This window comes from Bos mutus, chromosome 2, assembly GCF_027580195.1.
Source record: "Bos mutus isolate GX-2022 chromosome 2, NWIPB_WYAK_1.1, whole genome shotgun sequence".
NCBI classification, from domain to species: Eukaryota; Metazoa; Chordata; class Mammalia; order Artiodactyla; family Bovidae; genus Bos; species Bos mutus.
In genome coordinates, this window is record NC_091618.1 from 110,626,343 (window position 1) to 110,651,963 (window position 25,621).

Here is a 25,621-nt window from a genome sequence, read left to right on the forward strand (position 1 = left end):
CACTGGGCTGGATGAAGCAGAAGCCAGTATCAAGATTGCCGGGAGAAATATCAATAACCTCAGATATGCAGATGACACCACCCTTACGGCGGAAAGCGAAGAAGAACTGAAGAGCCTCTCAATGAAAAGTGAAGAGGAGAGTAAAAAAGTTGGCTTAAAACTCAACATTCAGAAAACTAAGATCATGGCAGCCGGTCCCATCACCACCCTTATGGCAGAAAGTGAAGAAGAACTGAAGAGCCTCTCAATGAAAAGTGAAGAGGAGAGTAAAAAAGTTGGCTTAAAACTCAACATTCAGAAAACTAAGATCATGGCAGCCGGTCCCATTACCACCCTTATGGCAGAAAGCGAAGAAGAACTGAAGAGCCTCTCAATGAAAAGTGAAGAGGAGAGTAAAAAAGTTGGCTTAAAACTCAACATTCAGAAAACTAAGATCATGGCAGCCGGTCCCATCACTTTATGGCAAATAGATGGGGAAACGGTGGAAACAGCAACAGACTTTATTTTTGGGGGCTCCAAAATGACTGCAGATGGTGACTGCAACCATGAAATTAAAAGATGCTTACTCCTTGGAAGAAAAACTATGACCAACCTAGATAGCATATTAAAAAGCAGAGATATTACTTTGCCAACAAAGGTCCATATAGTCAAGGCTATGGTTTTTCCAGTAGTCAGGTATGGATATGAGAGCACTGAAGAACTGATGCTTCTGAACTGTGGTACTGAAGACCCTTGAGAGTCTCTTGGACTGCAAGGAGATCCAACAAGTCCATTCTAAAGGAAATCAGTCCTGAATATTCATTGGAAGGACTGATGCTGAAGCTGAAACTCCAGTACTCTGGCCATCTGATGTGAAGAGCTGACCCATTTGAAAAGACCCTGATGCTGGGAAAGATTGAGAGCAGGAGGAGAAGGGGATGACAGAGGATGAGATGGTTGGATGGCATCACTGACTTGATGGACATGAGTTTGAGTAAACTCTGGGAGTTGGTGATGGACAGGAAGGCCTGGCGTGCTGCAGTCCACGGGATAGCAAAGAGTCAGACACGACTGAGCGACTAAACTGAACTGAAGAAACCAGTAAGTACTTCTTATCGTGCTGCAGTCCACGGGATAGCAAAGAGTCAGACACGACTGAGCGACTAAACTGAACTGAAGAAACCAGTAAGTACTTCTTAAAAACGAAGTGGAGGAAGGAAGAATGGTATAGGAATATCACACACAGAGCATCATAGAATGCCTATATAAAGAGGTGACATTTGAGCAGAAACCTGAAGTTAGGTAAGTGTATTTGAGACAACTGGCAAATAAACCAGTTTGAGTGCAGTATCGGGACACTCAAATAGGGTAGTCTAGAGCTAGATCAGAAGATCTACTATGACCATTTCATTTTAACTGTGATGGTAAGTCTTCGGAAGGGTCTGAAGTTGAGGAGATACTAATCTCAAATTTGTATTTGATTTTACTGTCTTTTACTTTATGATTATCTGAAATATTTTCTTTCCGGTTAATTCCAGTCTTTGTCATTTTGGGGGTATGTTTCCTGTCAACTGCCTAAAGATAGATTCTCATTTTTTTATCATAATATACACTTGGCTTTACTTCTACTATATTGTATAAAAGCAGGTAAAAATGTTTCCTCTTTCTTCCTCATATTTATTAGACTAAGTTTCTTTTTGTTCTTCCTCCTATACCCCATCATAGTAAAAGTTCTATGTATAGTATCTCTGCTCTTCTGCTTACTACTTTCTTACTTTCAGCAAACATATAACCCTAAAAATCAAATCTTAATGAACTATTCTATATTCCTAGATGATTTTCTTATCTTTCTCCCTCATTCCTCTTCTCTCAGAGCATGATCATTATCAGAAATTTGATTCTTCAAATGGGTTTATTTCCACATTACAAACTCCTGGTGTTGCTATTATTAAAATCTGACTCGTATTAACAATGCATTTCACAGGCACGTTATCACTATCAATTCAAATAAAAAACACTGTAAGAGTCATTGCTCACCACTATCTGACATCCTGTAAGGTTCTGTTGTTTGTTATTGTCTATTTGCTAAGCCGTGTCCGACTCTTTTGATACCCCATGGACTGTAGCCTGCCAGGCTCCTCTGTCCATGCAAAATCCCAGGTAAGAATACTGGAGTGGGTTGCCATTTTCTCCTCCAGGGGATCTTCCTAACCCAGGCATCGAATCCACATCTCCTGCAATGGCAGGCGGGTTCTTCACCACTGAGCCACCAGAGAAGCCCTCTCTAATCTTTACCTGTACTATTAAATTTAAGTAAGTATTTTTATAATACAAGCTTATCCCCCAAAGAACAACAAAACCAACATTAGTACAGTATCATCATCCAACATACACTCCACACTCAAATTTTCCCTGTTGTCTCAAAAATGTCCTTTAAAATTGTTTTTCTCCCAATCCAGGAAGAAATCAGGATCTAGAGTCACACACTGCATTTGGCTAATAAGTCTTTTTTGTCTCATCCGACTTAGAATGGTCCCTCTACTTCTGTTTGCTCTTCATGGCACCAGCCACCAGGATGCCCCAGGGGTATTTCCTCATGATTAAATTCAAAGCAATGAAAACTAGAAGTGATCAGTGTTATTCTTATTACATCACCCTCGAGATGCGCATATCAAGCTCTCTGTGACATGACTAGTGCAAAGCTTAACCTTATTTACTATGGTGGTAATCAACACATCTCTCTACTTTAAAGGCACATTTGCTCTTTTATAATTAATAACTAATCTATAGGGTGGAGAAGGGAATGAAAAACCACTTCAGTATTCTTGCACTGAGAACCCCATGAACAGTATAAAAAGGCAGAAAGATACTACACAGAAAGATGAGCCCCCCAGGATGACAGATGTCCAATATGCTACCGGGAAAGACTACAGAAATAGTTCCAAAGAATGAAGAGGCTGGGCCAAAGCAGAAAGGATGCCCAGCTGTGGATGTGACTGGGGGTAAAAGTAAAGTCTGATGCTATAAAGAACAATATCGCATAGGTACCTGGAATGTTTAGGTCCATGAATCAAGGTAAATTGGAAGTGGTCAAACAGGAGATGGCAAGAGTGAGCATCAACATTTTAGGAATCAGTGAAATAAAAAGGATGGAAATGGGTAAATTTTATTTAGATGACCATTATATCTACCACTGTGGGCAAGAATTGCTTAGAAGGAATGGAGTAGCCTCACAGCCAACAAGAGAGTCCAAAATGCAGTACTTAGTGCAATCTCAAAAATGACAGAATGATCTCAGTTCGTTTCAAAGGCAAACCATTCAGCATCACAGTAATCCAAGTCTATGCCCCAAAAACTAATGCCAAAGAAGCTGAAGTTGAACGATTCTATAAAGACCTATGAGACCTTCTAGAACCAATGCCCAGAATGTTCTTTTCATGATAAGGGACTGGAATGCAAAACTAGGAAGTCAAGAGATACCTGGAGTACCAGGCAAGTTTGGCCTTGGAGTACAAAATGAAGCAGGGCAAAGGCTAACAGAGTTTTGCCAAGAAAACACACTGGTCACAGCAAACACCCTCTTCCAACAACACAAGAGATGACTCTACACATGAACATCACCAGATGGTCAATACTGAAACCAGATTGATTATATTCTTTGCAGTCAAAGGTGGAGAAGCTCTATACAGTCAGCAAAGACAAGACTTGGAGCAGACTGTGGCTCAGATCATCAGCTCCTTATTACAAAATTCAGGCTCACATTGAAGAAAGTAGGAAAAACCACTAGGCTACTCAGGTATGATCTAAATCAAATCCTGTATGATTACAGTGGAGATGATGAATAGATTCAAGGGATTAGATCTGGTAGACAGAATCCCTGAAGAACTATGGACAGGTTTGTAACAATGCACAGGAGGCAGTGATCAAAACCATCCCCAAGAAAAAGAAATGCAAGAAGACAAAGTGGTTGCCTGAGGAGGCCTTACAAATAGATGAGAAAAGAAGAAAAAAAAATAGGCAAAGGAGAAAGAGAAAGATAAACCCAACTGAATGCTGAGTTCCAAAGAATAGCAAGGAGAGATGAGAAAGCAGCCTTAAGTAAACAATTCAAAGAAAGAGAGAAAAACAGCAGAATGGGAAAGACTAGAGATTTCTTCAAGAAAAAGAGATACGAAAGGAACATTTCATTTAAAGATGGGCACAATAAAGGACAGAAACAGCAAGGACCTAACAGAAGCAGAAGAGATTAAGAAGAGTTGGCAAGAATACATAGAAGAACTATACAAAAAAAGGTCTTAATGACCCAGATAACCACAATGGGGTGGTCACTCACCTACAGCCAGACATCCTACAGTGTAAAGTCAAGTGGGCCTTAGGAAGTATTATTACAAACAAAGCTAGTGGAGGTGATGGAATGCCAGTTGAGCTACTTCAAATCCTAAAAGATGATTCTATTAAAGTGCTGTACTCAATACACTAGCAAATTTGGAAAACTCAGCAGTGACCACAGGATTGGAAAAGGTCAGTTTTCATTCCAGTCCCAAAGAAAGATAACACCAAAGAATGTTCAAATTACCATATAATTGCATTCATTTAACATGCTAGCAAGATTATGCTCAAAATCCTTCAAGCTAGGCTTCAGCAGTACGTCAATCAAGAACTTTCAGATGTACAAGCTGGGTTTAGAAAAGGCAGAGGAACCAGAGATCAAACTGCCAACATCTGAAGGATTATAGAAAAAACAAGGGAGTTTCAGAAAAACATCTACTTCTGCTTCACTGACTATACTAAAGCATTTGACTGTGTGGATCACAACAAACTGGAAAATTCTTAAAGAGTTGGTAACAGCTGACCATCTTACTTGCCTCCTGAGAAACCTGTACGCAGGACAAGAACCAACAGTTAGTACTGGACATGGAACAAAGGGCTGGTTCAAAATTGGGGAAAGCAGCATGTCAAGGCTGTATATTGCTATCCGGCTTATTTCACGTCTATGCAGAGTATGTCATGTGAAATGCCGGGCTGGATGAATCAAGCTGGAATCAAGACTGCCGAAAGAAATAACAACGACCTCAGATATGCAGATGATACCACTCTAATGGCAGAAAGTGAAGAGGAACAGAAGAGCCCCTTGATGAAGGCGAAACAGGAGAGTGAAAAAGCTGGCTTAAAATTCAACATTCAAAAAACGAAGATAATGGCATCAGGTCCCATCACTTCATGGCAAATAGATGGGGGAAAATGGAAGCAGTGACAGATTTTATTCTCTTGAGCTCTAAAATCACTGCACATGATGACTGTGATCATGAAATTAAAAGACGCTTGCTCCTGGGAAGAGAAGCAATGACAAACCTAGACAGCGTATTAAAAGGCAGAGGCAAAGGTCCGTATAGTCAAAGCTATGGTTCCTCCAACAGTCATATAACAATGTGAGAGCTGGACCATAAAGAAGGCTGAGCGCTGAAGAACTAATGTTTTTGAACTGGTGCTAGAGAAGACTCGAGAGTCCTTCAGACTGCAAGATCAAACCAGTCAATCATAAAGGAAATCAGTCCTGCATATTCACTGGAAGGACTGATGCTGAAGCTCCAATACTTTGACCACCTGATGCGAACAGATGATTCACTGGCAAAGTCCCTGTCTGTGAAAGACTGAGGGCAAGAGAAAGGGGCAACAGACAGTAGGATGGTTGGACTGGATGGCATAAGTAATTCAATGAATGTGAGTTTGAGCAAACTCTGGGAAATAGTGAAGGACCGGGAAGCCAGGTTGCTACAGTTCATGAGATCACAGAGAGTTCTGACAGGACTTGGCAACTAACATTAGGGTGAAACTTTGAAACCCTGTAAAACACTGTTCTCCAAAACGTTTTACTAAATGGTTTTAGCATCCATTGATGATCCTTAACTTAATCAGTACTGGGAAACACTATGTTGATTTTCTGAGTCTATATTCTTCCTACATTAGCTGACACTCTTCTAAGAGATTGCCACGTAACATTAAGCATACCTAGCTTGGTTCCTCGGAGTAGGCAATGGCACCCCACTCCAGTACTCTTGACTGGCAAATCCCATGGACGGAGGAGCCTGGTGGGCTGCAGTCCATGGGGTCGCTAGGAGTTGGACACGACTGAGCAACTTCACTTTCACTTTTCACTTTCATGCATTGGAGAAGGAAATAGCAACCCACTCCAGTGTTCTCGCCTGGAGAATCCCAGGGACGGGGGAGCCTGGTGGGCTGCCGTCTCTGGGGTCGCACAGAGTCGGACACGACTGAAGCGACTTAGCAGCAGCAGCAGCAGCTTGGTTCCTAAGTCCTAGTCCCCACTAAAGTGAAGTAAGGTTCCTTGAAAAGGTCTGTTTACAGTTTGGGGGGTTTTGTTTAATCGAAGAAAAACTGCTTTACAGTGTTAAGTTTCTACTAAACAGCAACATGAATCAGCCATAGGTCTGTTCACATTTATCACAGAGATGACAGTGATACTTGAAAGAGATGATGGAGATGTGTATATACGCATGAACACAAAATTGACAAAAATGCTTATATTTCTTAAATCTAGATAAAGAGTATATAAGTATTCTTATAAAATATTTCCAATTTTTCTATAAGTATAGTATTACTTTTCAAAGTAAAAAGTTGTTTCAAAAAGGTGGGGGAGGGGGGTGGGCAGAGGCGACCATGCAGGAATGCATAAATACCAGTTAGAGAGAGAACAGAAATAAATGACTAAAGAGTTTCATCATAAAACTAAAAACAGAACATGTAACTTTTTTTTTTAAACATATAACCTTTAAAACATCAGGAAAAACTGCATCTGTCCAATGGAAAGCAAGGAGTGGAAGGGAATGAAAGTCAAGAAGATATCAATTAGAAGGTATCAACCAATAGATGGCAGAACCAAGTCAGAAAATAAAAATAATTATAATAGGTGTAACAGACTGAATCCACCATTTGAGAAAAATGCTCATTTTCCGTCCAAAAGAGGAGACATACTGTCTATAAGAAACACAATTAAAAATAATAAAAATAAAGGAACAGAAAAACATACCTAAGACAAATATGAACCAAAACAAAGCCAAGGACAGTACTTAAGATCTAACAAAAACAAGTATTTTCTAAAAAATAATTATGTAGCCATGAAAAGAACCAAAAAAGATATATGCATGTAAAAAGGTAGCATCAAAATACATCAAGCCAAAACTGATAAACAACAAGCTGAAATGCATACCTCAATAATCACAATTAAAGATTTAAAAATACGACAGTACAAGGAGATCTCCAAGATCTGAACTAATACAATTAGAAGCTATTAGATATGAAATGTTTATAAAACAGGGCACATTTCAGCACTGATGTCACACAAACTGTATTTTCAAAAAACAATGCAAAAAATTTAATTCTATAACAAAAGAAGAGCTCAAAATAACTAAACTTAAGAGGAGTGAACATACAAATGTTTATAGTAAGTGTATTTGTAATCCTTAAAATACTTAAAATAACCTAGATGCTCTTTATCTAGTAGAAATGGATTAAAAAAAAAATTGTGGTTTATTTTTTACACACTACAGTATAAAAAACAGATGACCAACGAGGACCTACTCTATAGCAGAGGGAACTATACTCAGTATCTTGTAATAATCTATAATGGAAATGAATCTAAAGAAAATATATATATATGTATGCATGTATAACTGAATTCACTTTGCTGTACACCTGACACACAACACTGTAAATCAACTATATTTTAATAAAAATTTAAAAAACAAATGTATCAATATTTTATACAATAGAACACTATTTAACAATAAAAATTAACTATTGATAATATTACAACAATGGATGAATCTCAAAGGAATGTATTTTTCTAAGATAAAAGAAGTCGGAATCTAAGGTTACATATTTATAATACTGACTCCATTTGTATGACAGGCTTGCAAAGACAAAACTATAAAAACAGTAAATAAATCAGTGGTTACCAGAGGCAACCTAAAGGACAGAGTACAAAAGGGCATGGGGGAATATTCTGAGAACTATATTACATCCTAATTGTGGTGGAGGTTACACAATTTTATGCATTCACAAAACTTACAGCACAAGTCACTTAAAATCCATACATTTTACTGTATATTAATTATGTTGCCATATAAATAATCTAACTCATTCAACTCAACAGCTGGAAGAAGAGCCACAGAGCAAATCCAACAAGTAAATTATGATGACAGAAATCAATGGGGAAAATAAACTGAAACAGATTAAAACCAAATTCTTTGAAACAGTTACTTAATTAGAGCTCTGGCAGGAATGAACAGAAAAGCAGAATCTGAAAGAATAAACAGAAATGAATAAGAATTGAGATTTTTTTTCAAGTGTTATAACTATCCACTAATAAGTCTGAAAAGCTTAACTGAAATAGATTAATTAAACTAACTAATATTAATGAAATTTAAATGATAATGAAAGACCTTTCTTCACAACAAACCCCAGGACAAGACAGTTTTACAGGTAAACGTCTACTCATCTTCCCATGAACATTTTCTACCATATATACGATGTTGAAAAAATTAAAAACAGCAAGAAAATGGTTCACTTTATGGGGATAGTGTGATACTGTTTTATAAAACAGACAAGGTGGTGTGATGAAAATGTTCTATATCTTAAAAAGATGTGGATTACTACAAGTGTATACATTTGTCAAAACTCACTAAAATATTACTCTTCAGGTCAGTGCATCTATTTCTTTTACAACCATACAAGTACAAATCCTAACTAAAATAGCTAGTCATGTATTAAATCTAATAAATTTTTAAAATAGTATATCATAACCAAGTTGGGTTTATCCCAGAAATGCAAAGTTCAATGTTTTTTAAAATTTGTTACACTTACTATTTTTAAGACAAATGAACAAAAAAATTCTTAACTAACCAGGAATGGAAAAGTTCTTCTGCTATGTGGTCATGGTTATATACACATAACCTACAGCAAACATTATACTTAATGGACAAACTTTGGATGATTCCTCTTGAACAGGACAAGACATAGTACTGAAGCTCATGACCAACACACACACACACACACACACATATGAAGTGTAAGAAATAAATCTGTAATTTGGGGAAAATAACTATTTCTCTTGGACAAATCTAAATAATCAACAAAGGAGAATAACCAATAAAAGAGACCAAAGTAAGACTACTAAACACAACACCAGTCTATAAAAATAAAAAACCTCCTAGGTCACCAAGAGCTAACTAGAAAATATAAAAAATACTTCAGCCACAAAAACTTTCAAGTATCCAGAAATAAGCCCAAAAAATTCATAAAAATAGCCAAAAATTCTGTATAACTCTACAGAGAGAACTGAACAAATGGAGAGACATTTCAGGTACTTAGATGGGACAACCTAATCTTACAAACATTTCAATACTCCAAAAATCAATCTGCATTTAGGACAAAAATTCCATTTGATCTTTAAAGGAAAAAGATACAAATGAGTTATTAAAGAAGAATCATCCCCAAGTGCTAACAACTAAAGACATGCTCAAATTTTACATGAGGGAATAAAGATCCATAAATAATTGAGTCAATCTTACAAAAGAAGATTAAAGGAGAGACTTGCTTTACCACAGAAACAAGACAAACCAAAACACAACCATATTCTTTACGTGATACTGACAGAAGAACACAGAAAGACCACCGGAACGTAAGGTAAATTTCAGACAGCTCAGAATATACACGTGGCAAATCAACACATAATACAGGTGCATTACACATCAGTGGGAAAATATGGATGCTTTAAGAAGTGGAGAAAACTGGTTTACTATGTGGAGAAAAATAAAACCTGATCTTTACCAATATTATATAAAAGATGAGGCCTCAATGGGCTAAAGAATAAATATAAAAGTAAAACTATAAAACAGAAGCAATTGTATTTGTGCCTCACGGGTGGGAAACAAGAATTTCACTTTTAGAATACCATCAGAGTCCACTGGACCCAACTTTAGCTTTCTGGCTTCTTTTTCAAGTCAGTTTGTAATAATTAATATTTCAGGACTTTTATTCTTTGAGACCATCCACAGAATAAAAATAGGAATTTATTTTTAATAGAATATAACACGTTCTACCTTGCAATTAATTACCAGATGTCCACCGGCTTTCATAAATCCAAAATACATTATGGGATCTTACTGATCTTATCTTTCCTATATTTTGTTATTATATCATAAAAGGAAGTCATTACTTATCATTGTTCATCAATTATTCAAGTATGCTGAAACAAAGAGAAGCCTCTAAAATAAAACGGAAGAATGATTATATGATAGGCAGAATATTGGTTCCCCATTGATGTCTATGCCCTAAACACCAGAATGTTATTGTATACAGCAAAAGGGACTCTGCAGATGTGATTAAGGATGAGAATTTTAAAATGGGGAAATTATACCAGATTATCCAGATTGAGGTGGGCCCAATCTAATCATATTAGCAATTATAAGTGAAGAGCCCTTCTAGGCTATGGTCCATTACATGTGATTGTCAAAGATTGAGAGAGATGCAACACTGCTGGCTCTGAACATGCAGGAAGGACACCATCAGCCAAGAAATGCAGGCAGCCTCTCACAGCTGGAAAAGGCATGGCAAATCAATTCTCCTTCAAGACCCCAGAAAGACATGCAGCAACGCAGACAGCTTGATTTTAGCCCAGTGAGACTTGGGTCAGACTTCAGATGCTACAGAATTATAAGATGATAAATGCGTACTGTCTTGAGCAACTTCGTGATAATTTATAGTAGAAATAGAAAAACAGTACAGATTTAATGACTAAAAGGATGATGTAATAGTGAATAAATTATAAAATAAATTTATAAATAAATTATAAAGTTATTTTCTTTACCTCAAAGTACTGCATCATCTTTCAAAAACATATAAATGACTAAGAAACTATCTTTGGAGTCTGATTTTAGCTTTTATCAACTCCAGCTAATAAAAAATTTTCATTTTCTACTTAAGATGATCAAGAGAAGAAAATGACAGATGATAATTTACATTTATTAAACAAATCAGAAAATAAATATAAAGAGATAACGGCACCTAAAACTGATGATGGGGACAATAAACATATAAATAAAATCTGAGTCTTCAAATGACAGTGTCTTACATGAATTTTCTCAAATTCAAGAATCAATGAACTGGACAATATATTTCTAAGAGGAGGAAAAAGGGAAACACTGTATTCTCATCCACTAATTCATTCAACTGAAGGACTTGATCATACAATGTTCTGCAACAAGAACCTGGGCCATTTTTAAGCTCAAAGGATGCACAACAATATCCTTCATCTTTTATGATGCTTGTGCACCAAGATTTACTTGATACAAAGAGATTTTTAAGTATGTTTAAATGCATATTAAAATTTCTAATAAAGTTGCTATTATATTTTCTATTGCTGAAAATTAGTAAAATAACAAAATATAAACATAGCAAAAAAGATATAGATCTAGATCATTTGACCTAGATGGTTACTGGTGACAACTGTTTTTCTTAGTAAAACCAAAAGTTGGTATACTAAGGTATAGACCATAAAGCAAAAAAAATTAGTGAGTTTGAATATAACAACATTAAAGAGTTCTGTACCATATTTATGGTGGATATGATGGATACTATAAAAAAAGCTAACAGACATGACAAAATGAAAGAAGTTATCTGCACTGTATGTAATCAACATGGAATATATAGAATATACAAGGGACATATGAAAAACAGTGGCTCTGATGGTAAACAATACAGGAGACAAAAGAGACATGGGCTCAATCCCTGGGTGGAGAAAATCCCCTGGCAACCTACTCCAGTATCCTTGCCCAGAAAACTCCATGGACAGAGAAGTCTTGTGGGTTACATGGGGTAGGAAAGAGTCAGACATGATAAAGCGACTTAGCGCAGCACAGCAGCCCAGCAAGACACACAGCACAGCAAAATATACCTTCTGGGCTATCGAACATGAGGAATCTGGATGATGCCAAGGGTTTCTTGGATACAGAGATACAGAAATACTCATGCACTCTGCTGAATGCAAATAAGTTTTATACAACCATTATAAACAGCACACACTATTTATTCAATTTAAATCTATACATGTCCTATGCTCTATCAATTCTGCTGTTAGGAATATATTTTTAAAAAATGTTTACTAAGTCACAAAAGAGAACAGTTACAAGAAATTCACCACAATGTGAGGTAGCGGGGAGTTGGAGACAACCTGAGATCGATCACTGGAAGCCATAACAGATATACTATTCATTTTATGCAGGAGGTAGCAGCAGTGGACTACTGTACAGATAGGAACATATATAACAGCAACATGAGTTACAGGGGCAAAGAAGAAACAAAAAGGATAAGGAAAGGTGAAAATTATGTAATGGGAAAAAGACAGTACATCTAACAAATTCATTTCTACTCTTGAAACCTATTATGCTATATTACAACATAAATACTCAAAATATAGTATCAGTTCAGTCACTCAGTCGTATCTGACTCTTTGCGACCCCACAGACTGCAGCACGCCAGGCTCCCCTGTCCATCAACAAATCCCTCAGCTTGCTCAAACTCATGCCCATCCAATCAGTGATGGCATCCAAACATCTTATCCTCTGTCATCCTCTTCTCCTGTCTTCAATCTTTCCCAGCATCAGGGTCTTTTCCAATGAGTCACTTCTTTGCATCAGCTGGCCAAAGTATTGGAGTTTTAATTTCAGCATCAGTCCTTCCAATGAACACCCAGGACTGATTTCCTTTAGGATTGACTGGTTTGATCTCCTTTCAGTCCAAAGGACTCTCAAGAGTCTTTTCGAACACCACATTTCAAAAGCATAAATTCTTCAGCGTTCAGCTTTCTTTATGGTCCAACTCTCACATCCATACCTGACTACTGGAAAAACCATAGCTTTGACTAGATGGACCTTTGTTGGCAAAGTAATGTCTCTGCTTTTTAATATGCTATCTAGGTTGGTCATAGCTTTTCTTCTAAGGAATAAGTGTCTTTTAATTTCATGGCTACTGTCACCATCTGCAGTGATTTTGGAGCCCAAAAAAATAAAGTCTGTCACTGTTTCCATTGTTTCCCTAAGTATTTGTGATGAAGTGATGGGACCAGATGCCATGATCTTAGTTTTCTGAATGTTGAGTTTTAAGTCAACTTTTTCACTCTCCTCTTTCATCAAGAGGCTCTTTGGTTCTTTGCTTTCTGCCATACATGTAATGTCATTTGTATATCTGAGGTTATTGATATTTTCCCCAAAAATCTTGACTCCAGCTTGTGCTTCATCCAGCCTGGCATTTCTCATGATGTACTCTGTATATAAGGTAAATAAGCAGGGTGACAATATACAGCATTGATGTACTCCTTTCCCCATTTGGAACCAGTCCATTGTTCCATGTCCAGTTCTAACTGTTGCTTCTTGACCTGCATACAGATTTCACAGAAGGCAGGTAAGGTGGTCTGATAGTCCCATCTCTTTAAGAATTTTACACAGTTTGTTGTGATCCACACAGTCAAAGGCTTTGACATAGTCAATAAAACAGAATTAGGTATTTTTCTGGAACTCTCTTGCTTTTTCTATGATCTAACAGATGTTGGCAATTTGATCTCTGGTTCCTCTGCCTTTTCTAAATCCAGCTTGAACATCAGGAAGTTCACGGTTCACATACTGTCGAAGCCTGACTTGCAGAATTTTGAGCATTTCTTTGCTAGCGTGTGAAATGAGTGCAACTGTGCAGTAGTTTGAGCATTCTTTGGCATTGCCTTTCTTTGGGATTGGAATGAAAACTGACCTTTTCCAGTCCTGTGGCTCCTGCTGAGTTTTCCAAATTTGCTGGCGTATCGAGTGCAACACTTTCACAGCATCATCTTTTAGGATCTGAAATAGCTCAACTGGAATTCTGTCAGCTCCGCTAGCTTTGTTTGTAGTGATGCTTCCTAAGGCCCACTTGACTTCGCATTCCATGACTTCTGGCTCTAGGTGAGTGATTGCACCATCATGGTTATCTGGGGTCATGAAGATCTCTTTTGTATAGTTCTGTGTATTCTTGCCACCTCTTCTTAATATCTTCTGCTTCTGTTAGGTCCACACCATTTCTGTCCTTTATTGAGCCCATCTTTGCATGCAATGTTCCCTTGGTGTCTCTAACTTTCTTGAAGAGATCTCTAGTCTTTCCCATTCTATCGTTTCCCTCTATTTCTTTGCATTGATCACTGAGGAAGGCTTTCTTATCTCTCCTTGCTATTCTTTGGAACTCTGCATTCAGATGGGTATATCTTTGCTTTTCACTTTCACTTTCTTTTCCTTTTTTCAGCTATTTGTAAGGCCTCCTCAGAGAACCATTTTGCCTTTTTGTAAAATGGTATGCAAAATATAGTATGCTATACTAGAAATCAGGTATAAAAACACTGGACTTTTTCCTATACATCATAAAAATAATAGTAAGTACTAACTTGTTGTTAAATATAAATCCTTTACAAAATATGCATACTTTAATACAAAGAAAAAATGTCAAATAAAGATTACAATTTTACTCACTTTAGCTCCAACACTGCAACTGCCCGTGCTCCCCGTGCTCCCACTTGCAACTCCTGTAAATCTAGCTTCCAATAATTCTTGCCTTCTTGGATCCAGACTATGAAGCTCATCCATTGCACCTATTAAGACCAAAAAAAAAAAAAACACTTACATATGTATTTATATACTTACATCTAAAATATATTTATGTAATTAGCTATGACAAACCTAAACAGCGTATTAAAAAGCAGAGACATCACTTTTCCGACAAAGATCCATATAGTCAAAGCTATAGTTTTTCCAGTAGTCATGTATGGATGTGAGATTTGGATCATAAAAAAGGCTGAGTGCTGAAGAATTGAAGCTTTTGAGAAGATTCTTGAGAGTCTCTTGGACTGCAAGGAGATCAAATCAGAAATCATCCCTGTATATTCACTGGAAGGACTGATACTGGGCTGAAGCCCCAATACTTTGGCCACCTGATGTGAAGAGCCGACTCTTGGAAAAGACCCTGATGCTGGGCAGGAAGAGAAGTGGCAACAGAGGATGAGATGGTTGGATGGCATCATGAACTCAATGGACATGAATTTGAGAAAACTCCGAGGGATAGTGAAGGATAGGGAAGCCTGGTGTGCTGCAGCCCATCTGGTCGCAAAGAGTCAAGACACGACTGAACAACAACAATTAAGTTGAAATGTAAATATAAACTTAACGAATCTAAAAGCAGATGAATGTAAGGACTTTAAAGGTTTTTATAATGTCCACAATTATTTATCAAAATAACCTATGATGGATTTCCAACACTTTTTGACTGCAATCCACAGTAACAAATATATTTTCACCCAAATCAACACATACATACATACATTTTATATTAAAAGTTCCAGAACTGTTTATTACTATATGCTGCAAGCTCCAATATTTTCTAGTTTATTCTAATCCATTAAAAAGGAAAAAATGCTGTTTGTGAGCTATTAAATTAATTTGATGAGCCATTAGTGGACCCAAGTCCACTTCTCATAATATAATCACCCTACTCTGAGCTTTATGGAATTTTGCACTAAGTGGTATTACTACTTAAATATTTTGCTTATATATAATTCATGACTTGGTTGTTTTGTTGTTATTTAGTTGCTAGGTCACAGTTCGACTCTTTTGCAACCCCAACTCTTTTGCAGCCCGCTAGGCTCTCTGTCCATGGTATTTCCCAAGCAAGAATATTGAAGTAGGTTGCCATTTCCTTCTCCAGGAGATCTTTCCAATCCAGGGATCAAATCCATGTCTCCTGCTTGGCAGGTGGATTCTTTATCATTAAGCCACCTGGGAAGCACTCAATTTATGACTAAGTGTATTTGAAACTGGGAAGACTCTTATTACTGTCATGTCCAAAGATTTTTCTGTACAGTGTTTTCAGTTTCTAGCAGGCAGACACAAACACACACAAATATCAAGCAGATCACTGAGATATCATCTATATTATTAAACAAAAACCCTAAGAATTAAAGAGGGGAAAATGAACTCCCTCATGTAATTTCAACGAAGCAGACTAAAGCACCACAAATTCTAGTTAAAGTTCAACTAAACTCTTAAAAATCCTCTCCTCCATGTCTGCTAATTCTCTACTGATAAAACTTTAGGAGTGACCTAAGTGAGTCAAAGGGAGCTGGAGGATATTATCAGAATCCAAAACCACATGTGAAACATATTCAAACTACACTAGACCCCTTTCACACACCGTAATGTTTTTCTTCTAAAACTTAAGAGCTATTCCTATAGTCCTTAACCCTTTAAAGTTTCCTCATTATCTTCCACCTTCATCTGGATGGAGGGCTAGAGAGATAATGGCCACCCTTTCATGTTTATTAGCGTTTCTCTGCCTGTATGTATCTGCCCTGTCCATTCTTCATTCTTCCATCTTAGACAAAAAGGTAGCTAAGTCCAAAAACCTAAAGCCTTCATTTCTTGTTTTTGATCCTATTCCTTCTTAATATTCAAGAAATCTTGCATCTGCATGTGTCCCTGCTCTCTTGTGCATCTCTCCCCTCCCTCCCTCCTTCTGTCTCACATATGCCTTAAAAAAAAATAAAACTGAAGCTTGAATTTTGTGCAATTAATATCAGAAAATTTAATTATTTCCTTACACTGGTGATTTATAACCCTAACTAGTTTTAGGTCCCTAGAATCTAGTTTCTATCATAAGTATACTCCTGACAATGTACTTTCAAGTATCACTGCTGCTAAGCCGCTTCAGTCGTGTCTGACTCTGTGTGACCCCATAGACGGCAGCCCACCAGGCTCCCCTGTCCCTGGGATTCTCCAGGCAAGAACACTGGAGTGGGCTGCCATTTCCTTCTCCAATGCATGAAAGTGAAAAGTCAAAGTGAAGTCGCTCAGTTGTGTCCGACTCTTAGTGACCTCATGGACTGCAGCCTACTAGGCTCCTCTGTCCATGGGATTTTCCAGGCAAGAGTACTGGAGTGGGGTGCCATTGCCTTCTCCGTCAAGTATCACTAGTACTTCCTATTTCCATGGTCATCCAGTGGTTAAGAAGCCACCTTGCATTGTGATACACCAGTTCAATCCCTGGTCCAGGAAGATCCCAGGTGCCACGGAGCAACTAAGCCCGTGTGCCACAACCAGCCAGTCAGCGTTCTACAGCCTACGAGCTGCAACTACTGGGCCAACATGCAGCAACTCTGAAGTCCACATGCCTAGAGCCTGAGCTCCACAACAGCAGCAAGCACTGCGACAGAAGCCTGCCCCCTGAACCAAGAGCAGCCCCTACCGCCCCAACTAGAGAAGGCCTGTGTACAGCAATGAGGACACGCTGCAACCAAAACATAAAATACATCTTAAAAAAAAAAAAAACTGTCAGTTGGTTGACAGACAGGAAAAACATTTTCTGTAAGTCTTTGATTTTTATCCATTTTCTTCATAATGATTTGAGAAGAGGAAATGTTTAATTTTGAAGTGAAAATATCTAATTTTTCTATTTATGGTTATTATCTTTCTATTACCAAGAAAACTTTGCATGTCCCAAAGTGAAAAAACAATCTTTTTAAGTTTTATGTTTTTCCACTTAGGTCTATGATTTATCCTAAATTAATATTTGTGTATGGTAGGGGGTCAGAATTTTTTCCCATATGCTTTTCCTGTTTTATTAATCACCACTTATCAAAAAACAGAAGCAGCAAAATTCTGCATTCACCAATAGTTTTGGTGGGTTTCTCAGAGCAAAAAATATATATATATATATTATATACAGTACTAATATAAAGACAAACATGTAAACCAATGGAATAAAATAGAGAGCCCAGAAATAAGAATGCTGAGACCATTCCATGGGGGGGAAAACAGTCTTTTCAACAAACAGCATTGGAAAGACTGGATATCCACACGCAAAAATGTTAAGTTGAACACTTCCCTAACATCAAATACAAAAATTAACTCAAAATGGATCAAATGCTTAAATATAAAGACCTGAAACTGTAAAACTCATAGAAGAAAAACAAGGGAAAATCTTCAGACACTGGATCTGGCAATGATTTCTTGGATATAAAAACAAAAGCTCAGCAACAAAAGAAAATATATGTAACTGGACTTTATCAAAATTAACTTCCCTGGTGGTCCAGTGGCTAATGTTCTAAGCTCCCAATGCAGGAGACCAGGGTTAAATCCTTGGTCAGGGAACTAGATCCCACATCCGAACTTGAAGCCTGTGCTACAAAGGCTTCAAGACCTTTGGAGGAGAGGATTTCAATCCGGGGCCAGAGAGGAGGCTTGACACTCAGAGCTTTTTATGTAACAATTTTATTAAAGGTAAAATAGATACAGAAAGCTTCTGACAGACATTAGAAGGGGGCAGAAAGAATGCCCCACTGTAGTTTTTAGCAAGGCATATGTCTGTTAGCAAGCTGCTAATCAGATAAGAGAGAAACGTCAAGGTTGAGGGAATTTCACCAGGCCCCTGTCCCACAACATGCATTTTTAAGATAGAATACCAAAGGTGTGTCATTCTCCACCCCTCCCCCAAAAAATGACCTGAATACTGGCTTGTTTAGCCATTATCAGCCCAGGTTTGAGAAAAGAAAAGAAAAAAAAAAAGTTAGTCTTAGGCTGAACCAATTTGAAGAAAGGCAGACTGCAAAGCAAATACATAGTTTCAGTAATACAGCTTAAGGAAAACATTTACATAAGAAAAACCCATTGGTTAGCTCAAGGTTTGAGAAAAGTTAAGTTGAGGCAGAACCAGGTAACCTCAACAGAGAAGGGGAAAAGCCTGCCACTTGTAGTGTATTTCCTCCTGCCACCTGGGAACTTCTGGTCTTCCTACCTGTTAACCCTCTTAAAAGTGAAAGTGAAGTCGCTCAGTTGTGTCCGACTCTTTGTGACCCCATGGATGGTAGCCTACCAGGCTCCGCAATCCATGGGATTTTCCAGACAAAAATACTGGAGTGGGCTGTAAATGGGAGAAAACATCTGCAAGTCCTACGTCTCATAACGGATTGCTATCTAGAGATTGCAATGCGAGAGACCTGGGTTGAATCCCTAGGTTGGGAAGATCCACTGGAGAAGGGAAAGGTTACCCACTCCAGTATCCTGGCCTGGAGAATTCCATAGACTCTAGTCCATGGATCGTGAAGATCTTTTTTGTACAGTTCTTCTGTGTATTCCTTCCACCTCTTCTTAACATCTTCTGCTTCCGTTAGGTCCCTACCATTTCTGTCCTTTATTGAGCCCATCTTCCCATGAAATGTTCCCTTGGTATCTCTAATTTTCTTGAAGAGATCTCTAGTCTTTCCCATTCTATTGTTTTCCTCTATTTCTTTGCACTGATCACTGAGGAAGGCTTTCTATCTCTCCTTGCTATTCTCTGGAACTCTGCATTGAAATGGGTATATCTTTCCTTTTCTCCTTTGCTTTTCACAGCTATTTGTAAGGCCTCCTTAGACAGCCATTTTGCTTTTTTGCAAAATGCTTTTTTGCAAAATTCTTTTTCCTGGGGATGGTCTTGATTCCGGTCTCCTGTACAATGTCACAAACCTCATTCCATAGTTCATGAGGCACTCTGTCTATCAGATCTAGTCCCTTAAATCTATTTCTCACTTCCACTGTATAGTCATAAGGGATTTGATTCAGGTCATACCTGAATGATCTAGTGGTTTTTCTCCACTTTCTTCGATTTCAGTCTGAATTTGCCAATAAGGAGCTCATAATCTGAGTCACAGTCAGCTCCTGGTTTTGTTTTTGCTGACTGTATAGAGCTTCTCCATCTTTGGCTGCAAAGAATATAATCAATCTGATTTTGGTGCTGAACATCTGGTCATGTCCATCTGTAGAGTCTTCCCTTGTGTTGTTGGAAGAGGGTGTTTGCTATGACCAGTGCGTTCTCTTGGCAAAACTCTATTAACCTTTGCCCTGCTTCATTCCGTATCCCAAGGCCAAATTTGCCCGTTACTCCAGGTGTTTCTTGACTTCCTACTTTTGCCTTCCAGTCCTCTATAATGAAAAGGACATCTTTTTTTCAGTGTTAGTTCTAGAAGTTCTTGTAGGTCTTCATAGAACTGTTCAACTTCAGCTTCTTCAGCATTACTCGTTGGGGCAGAGACTTGGATTACTGTGATATTGAATGGTTTGCCTTGGAAACGAACAGAGATCATTCTGTCGTTTTGGAGATTGCATCCAAGTACTGCATTTCGGACTCTTTTGTTGACTATGATGGCTACTCCATAATAATCACAATGGTGTGATCACTCACCTAGAGCCAGACATCCTGGAATGTGAAGTCAAGTGGGCTTTAGGAAGCATCACTATGAACAAAGTTATTGGAAGTGATGCAATTCCAGTTGAGCTATTTCAAATCCTAAAAGATGATGCTGTGATGATGCTGCACTCAATATGCCAGCAAATTTGGAATACTGAGCAGTGGCCACAGGACTAGAAAAGGTCAGTTTTCATTCCAATCCCAAAGAAAGGCAATGCCAAAGAATGCACAAACTACCGCACACTTGCACTCATCTCACACACTAGTGAAATAATGCTTAAAACTCTCCAAGCCAGGCTTCAGCAATACGTGAACCGTGAAATTCCAGACATTCAAGCTGGTTTTAGAAAAGGCAGAGGAACCACAGATCAAATTGCCAACATCCGCTGGATCATCGAAAAAGCAAGAGAGTTCCAGAAAAACATCTATTTCTGCTTTATTGACCATGCCAAAGCCTTTGACGGTGTGGATCACAATAAACTGTGGAAAATTCTGCAAGAGATGGGAATACCAGACCACCTGACCTGCCTCTTGAGAAATCTGTATGCAGGTCAGGAAGCAACAGTTAGAATTGGACATGGAACAACAGATTGGTTCCAAATAGGAAAAGGAGTACATCAAGGCTGCATATTGTCACCCTGCTTATTTAACTTATATGCAGAGTACATCATGAGAAACGCTGGGCTGGAGGAAGCACAAGCTGGAATCAAGATTGCCAGAAGAAATATCAATAACCTCAGATATGCAGATGACACCACCCTTACGGCAGAAAGTGAAGAAGTACTAAAGAGCTTCTTGACGAAAGTGAAAGAGGAGAGTGAAAAAGTTGGCTTAAAGCTCAACATTCAGAAAACTAAGATCACGGCATCCGGTCCCATCACTTCATGGCAAATAGATGGGGTAACAGTGGCTGACTTTATTTTGGGGGGCTCCAAAATCACTGTAGATGGTGACTGCAGCCATGAAATTAAAAGACGCTTACTCCTTGGAAGGACAGTTATGACCAACCTAGATAGCATATTGAAAAGCAGAGACATTACTTTTTCAACAAAGGTCCGCCTAGTCAAGGCTATGTTTTTCCCAGTGGTCATGTATGGATGTGAGAGTTGGACTGTGAAGAAAGCTGAGCGCAGAAGAATTGATGCTTTTGAACTGTGGTGCTGGAGAAGACTCTTGAGAGTCCCTTGGACTGCAAGGAGATCCAACCAGTCCATCCTAAAGGAGATCAGTCCTGGGTGTTCACTGGAAGGACTGATGTAGAAGCTACAACTCCAATACGTAGGCTACCTGATATGAAGAGCTGACTCATTGAAAAGACCCTGATGCTGGGAAAGACTGAGGTCAGGAGGAGAAGGGGATGACAGAGGATGAAATGGATGGAATCACTGACTCAACGGACATGGGTTTCAGTGATCTCCGGAAGTTGGTGATGGACAGGGAGGCCTGGCGTGCTGCAGTTCATGGCGTCGCAAAGAGTCGGACATGACTGAAAAACTTTGTTTCACTTTTCATCTAGAATATATAAAGACATCCTACAATTCAACAACAAAAACAATCCAATTAAAAAAATGGACAAAGAACTTGAACAGACACTTCTCCAAAGAAGACATACAGCTGCCCAACAGATTAAAGAAATGGACATCAAAATCACAATGAGATACAATTTCATATGCATTAGGATAGCTATAGTCAAAAAAAAAAAAAAAAAAGAAAAAATAACAACTGTTAGCAAGGATGTGGATAAGTTTGAACTCTTGCGTGTTGCTGGTGGGAATGCAAACTGGGGCAGTCACTATGGAAAATGGTATAGCAGTTTCTCAGAAAATTAAAAACATAATTATTACATGATCCAGAAAGTTTCTCCTCTAAGTGTGTGGAGGTAGGTGTGAGTGAGCTTCACTCCCAAAGGAAGTAAAAGCAAAGACTCAAATAGATATTTGTACATCCATATTGATAGAATTATTATTAACAGCCAAAAGGTAAGAGCACTCATAGTGTCCATCAAAGAATGAATGAATAAAACGTTGTATATACATAAAGTGAAATTAAATATTATTTGGTGTGAAAAATGAAGGAAATTTACTTTCTATAGTTGAAGGAAATTTAGGCTAGAACATAAATAAGCTCCGAAGACATTATGCTAAGTGAAATATGTGAGACATAAAAAGACAAATACTGTATGATTTTGTTTACACAAGATTCCTAGAGTAGTCAAATTCATAGAGACAGAAAGTAGAATGGTGGATGCCAAGGGATGAGGGGCATGGGGGAATACGGAAGTAGTGTTTAATGGGTACAAAGGTTTGCTTGGGGAAGACAAAGAAAGCTCTGGAGATGGTAGTCACTGAACTATATATCTTAAAATGGTTAAAACGGTCAATCTTACTTATGTATATTTTACAACTCTTAAAAATAAAACAGAAAAAATAAATTGGACTTGTCAAAAATTTGAATTGGCTAGCTTAAAAAAATTATAAAAAAGGCAAGCAAGAGATTGAGGGAAAATGTTTACAAAATATGTATGTGCTATACATACTATGGAGTTCCCTGTGGCTCAAATGGTAAAGAATCACCCTGCAATACAGGAGACCTGGGTTTGATCCCTGGGTTGGGAAGATTCCCTGCAGAAGAGAATGGCTACCCACTCCAGTAGTCTTGTCTGGAGAATCCCATGGACAGAGGTGCCTGGCGGACCACAGTCCATAGACTGGCAAAGAGTCGGACATGACTGAGCAACTAACATTTTCACTTTACTCATACTATGTCTACTCTTTGGCTTGGAAACTGGTTGCTGGCCCTGTGGAATTTAGCAGGGAAGAGGACATCAGTCCCTACTATCGTACCAGCCACCAATGCAGTATTTTGCTTCCCACTGTTTCTGTTTCTTAAGATGTATAGCTTCCTCTCCCCTTCACGAGGTGCTGCTGCTGCTGTTGCTAAATCGCGTCAAACTCTGTGCGACCCCATAGATGGCAGTCCACCAGGCTCCCATGTCCCTGGGATTCTCCAGGCAAGAACACTGGAGTGGGTTGCCATTTCCTTCTCCAATGCACGAAAGTGAAAAGTGAAAGTGAAGTCGCTCTGTTGTGTCCAACTCTTAGCGACCCCATGGACTACAGCCCACCAGGCCCCTCCATCCATGGGATTTTCCAAGCAAGAGTACTGGAGTGGTGTGCCATCACCTTCTCCATCATGAGGTGCTTGAGGAAGCTATACAATCAAGGGAAAACAAAACAATTAGTTTCTAATTCAAAACCCTTACTGGGCTTCCCTGATTAAAAAATCCACCTGCCATGTGGGAGACCTGGGCTCGATCCCTGGGTTGGGAAGATCCCCTGAAGGAGGGCATGACAACCCACTCCAGTGTTCTTGCCTGGAGAATCCCCATGGACAAAGGAGCCTGGCGGGCTACAGTCCATGGGGTTGCAAAGAGTTGGACACAACTGAGTGAATAAACACACAGAAAACCCTTGCTAGAGTTCCCAACCTCACTGCAGTCCTTAATACCTTCTAACAAGTTTCTGTGACATTTTAAAGAGTCAGTATGTCCAAAAGCCCCTGGTATAACTCCTGGCACATAACATATGCTTAACAAATATTAGAATACCTGTATAAAAATCTAACAAACTTGACTACTAGAGCTTTCCTTCTCAAAATGCAGTCCATTGATACCAACACCTGTTATCACCTCAGATGCATAAGAAAGGCAAACCTTGGGTTCCACCCCAGACCTACCAAATCAGAATCCATATTTTAAGAAGATCCTCAAAAAATTATGTACATCCAAGTTTGAGAAGCACTGCTATACAACAGGGGATACCACAACTGTTATAAAGAGCTTGATCACAAGGTATTTTGGTCCTTGCAGGCCACTGGGCAAAATTATGAAGAGACTTATGTAACAAGAGAGAAAAGCCTCCTACATATTTTCTAATGATAAAATGTAAGGTATAATGATATCTGTATATAGTATTTTATAACAGATCAGTCTGTTAATGGAATGGACTTGGTGAGGGGGAGGGGGGCAGCAAAGGAACATTCCGCCTAATTCAAGTTTCCTATCATCAAAATATAAGTACTCCTCTGATAATGATGATCAGATTTTAAGGATTTATCTTTGAAAAAAATCTTTTCTGAAAAATAAGTACTGCCATATGCTGATATTAACCCGGAAGCACATGATTTTAATTAGCATATTCATTATTTCAAAGGCAGTTAGAGAAGTCTATTAGATTATTCTTGTGATATTTGCCTTTCGCTCTGTCATTACAGTGCAGATTAATCACTTCCAATTGAAGGTTAGATAGAAGTTCCTCAAGTGCACAATTAAATTGATTCTGAATTATGGAAACATTCTTTGCGCTTGCATCAGTGTCTGAAAAAATGCTGCTGGAACTGTAGTTTGGGGTTGGAAAATATATTCAAGCAAATTCATGTGGGAATGAAGTTCTCATTTTGACAGGATGAGAACTGTATAAAGCAGCTTGATGTTACTTGTAATTCAAACATCAGTTACCACTCAAAGACTTTACTGCAGCTAAATTTCATAAATGAATGCTCTTATGCCTTGTAATTTTACATTAAATTCATTTAAAAATATTTTCAACTCCATATAAAAAGTTAGTTTCCAAAACCAATCAGTATTTGATAATAGTGATTGAGGGCTGCCTCTTTGTTCAGAAAAATCTCAAACTCAGTCCTAAAATCAAAAAACTGCAATAAAATGTTACCACTGCTAAGCCAGTCAGGATATTCAGCTTCGAACAAAAATGTGTACAGCTGGTGCTAGTTAAGTCCATGAGAACAAATCGAGTTCACTGTTGACCATACTGATTCTGTAACACGTAATAAATTCACATATTTTCAGCAAAGTACCTGCTGATGAATTGTACAACGTATAACAGTAGGCTCTGAACACCTCACATTTTTACAAGCTTTATAGATGTGTCTAACTAAGCCTCTTTCTCTTTCACACGTATTTTTACCATTATCAGTTGTAGCACATCTTACCAGATTCCACTTCAGATTGTACTTAGTGTTTTCTCAACTGTGAAAATATTTTTACCTGAAGTTGTTCTACACAGATTATTCACAGAAGCTAATTTTTCTGCCACTTCAAACTTGGTATTGATGCCTTAAATCAACAACTGAGTAACATCAATAAAATCTGTGGATTCATCAAGACAAGGAAAACCATTCTAAATCTTTCGCCTTGTTTTTAAACTGACTATTGATATTGCTTCAAATGTCCTCAACTCTTAAATCAACTGTTCTTGCCAAAAAGTTAATAGTCTAAAACAGATTTATTTTCTCTGGACACATTTCTTTGACT

At 38.2% G+C, this 25,621-nt stretch overlaps 1 protein-coding gene across 2 annotated transcripts in view; it reads right to left on the minus strand.

The window, feature by feature from the left end:
- Nucleotides 1-25,621, minus strand: part of TLK1 (tousled like kinase 1) — a 178,844-nt gene that overhangs the window by 96,397 nt on the left and 56,826 nt on the right. The window contains exon 2 of one of the 2 annotated variants that reach the window (XM_005887582.2): nt 14,547-14,665. In XM_005887582.2, coding sequence (XP_005887644.1) covers nt 14,547-14,665 — 119 coding nt within the window. Of the gene's footprint in view, nt 1-14,546; nt 14,666-25,621 lie in introns of those variants that run through there. The other variant, XM_070358322.1, reaches the window with a different exon arrangement.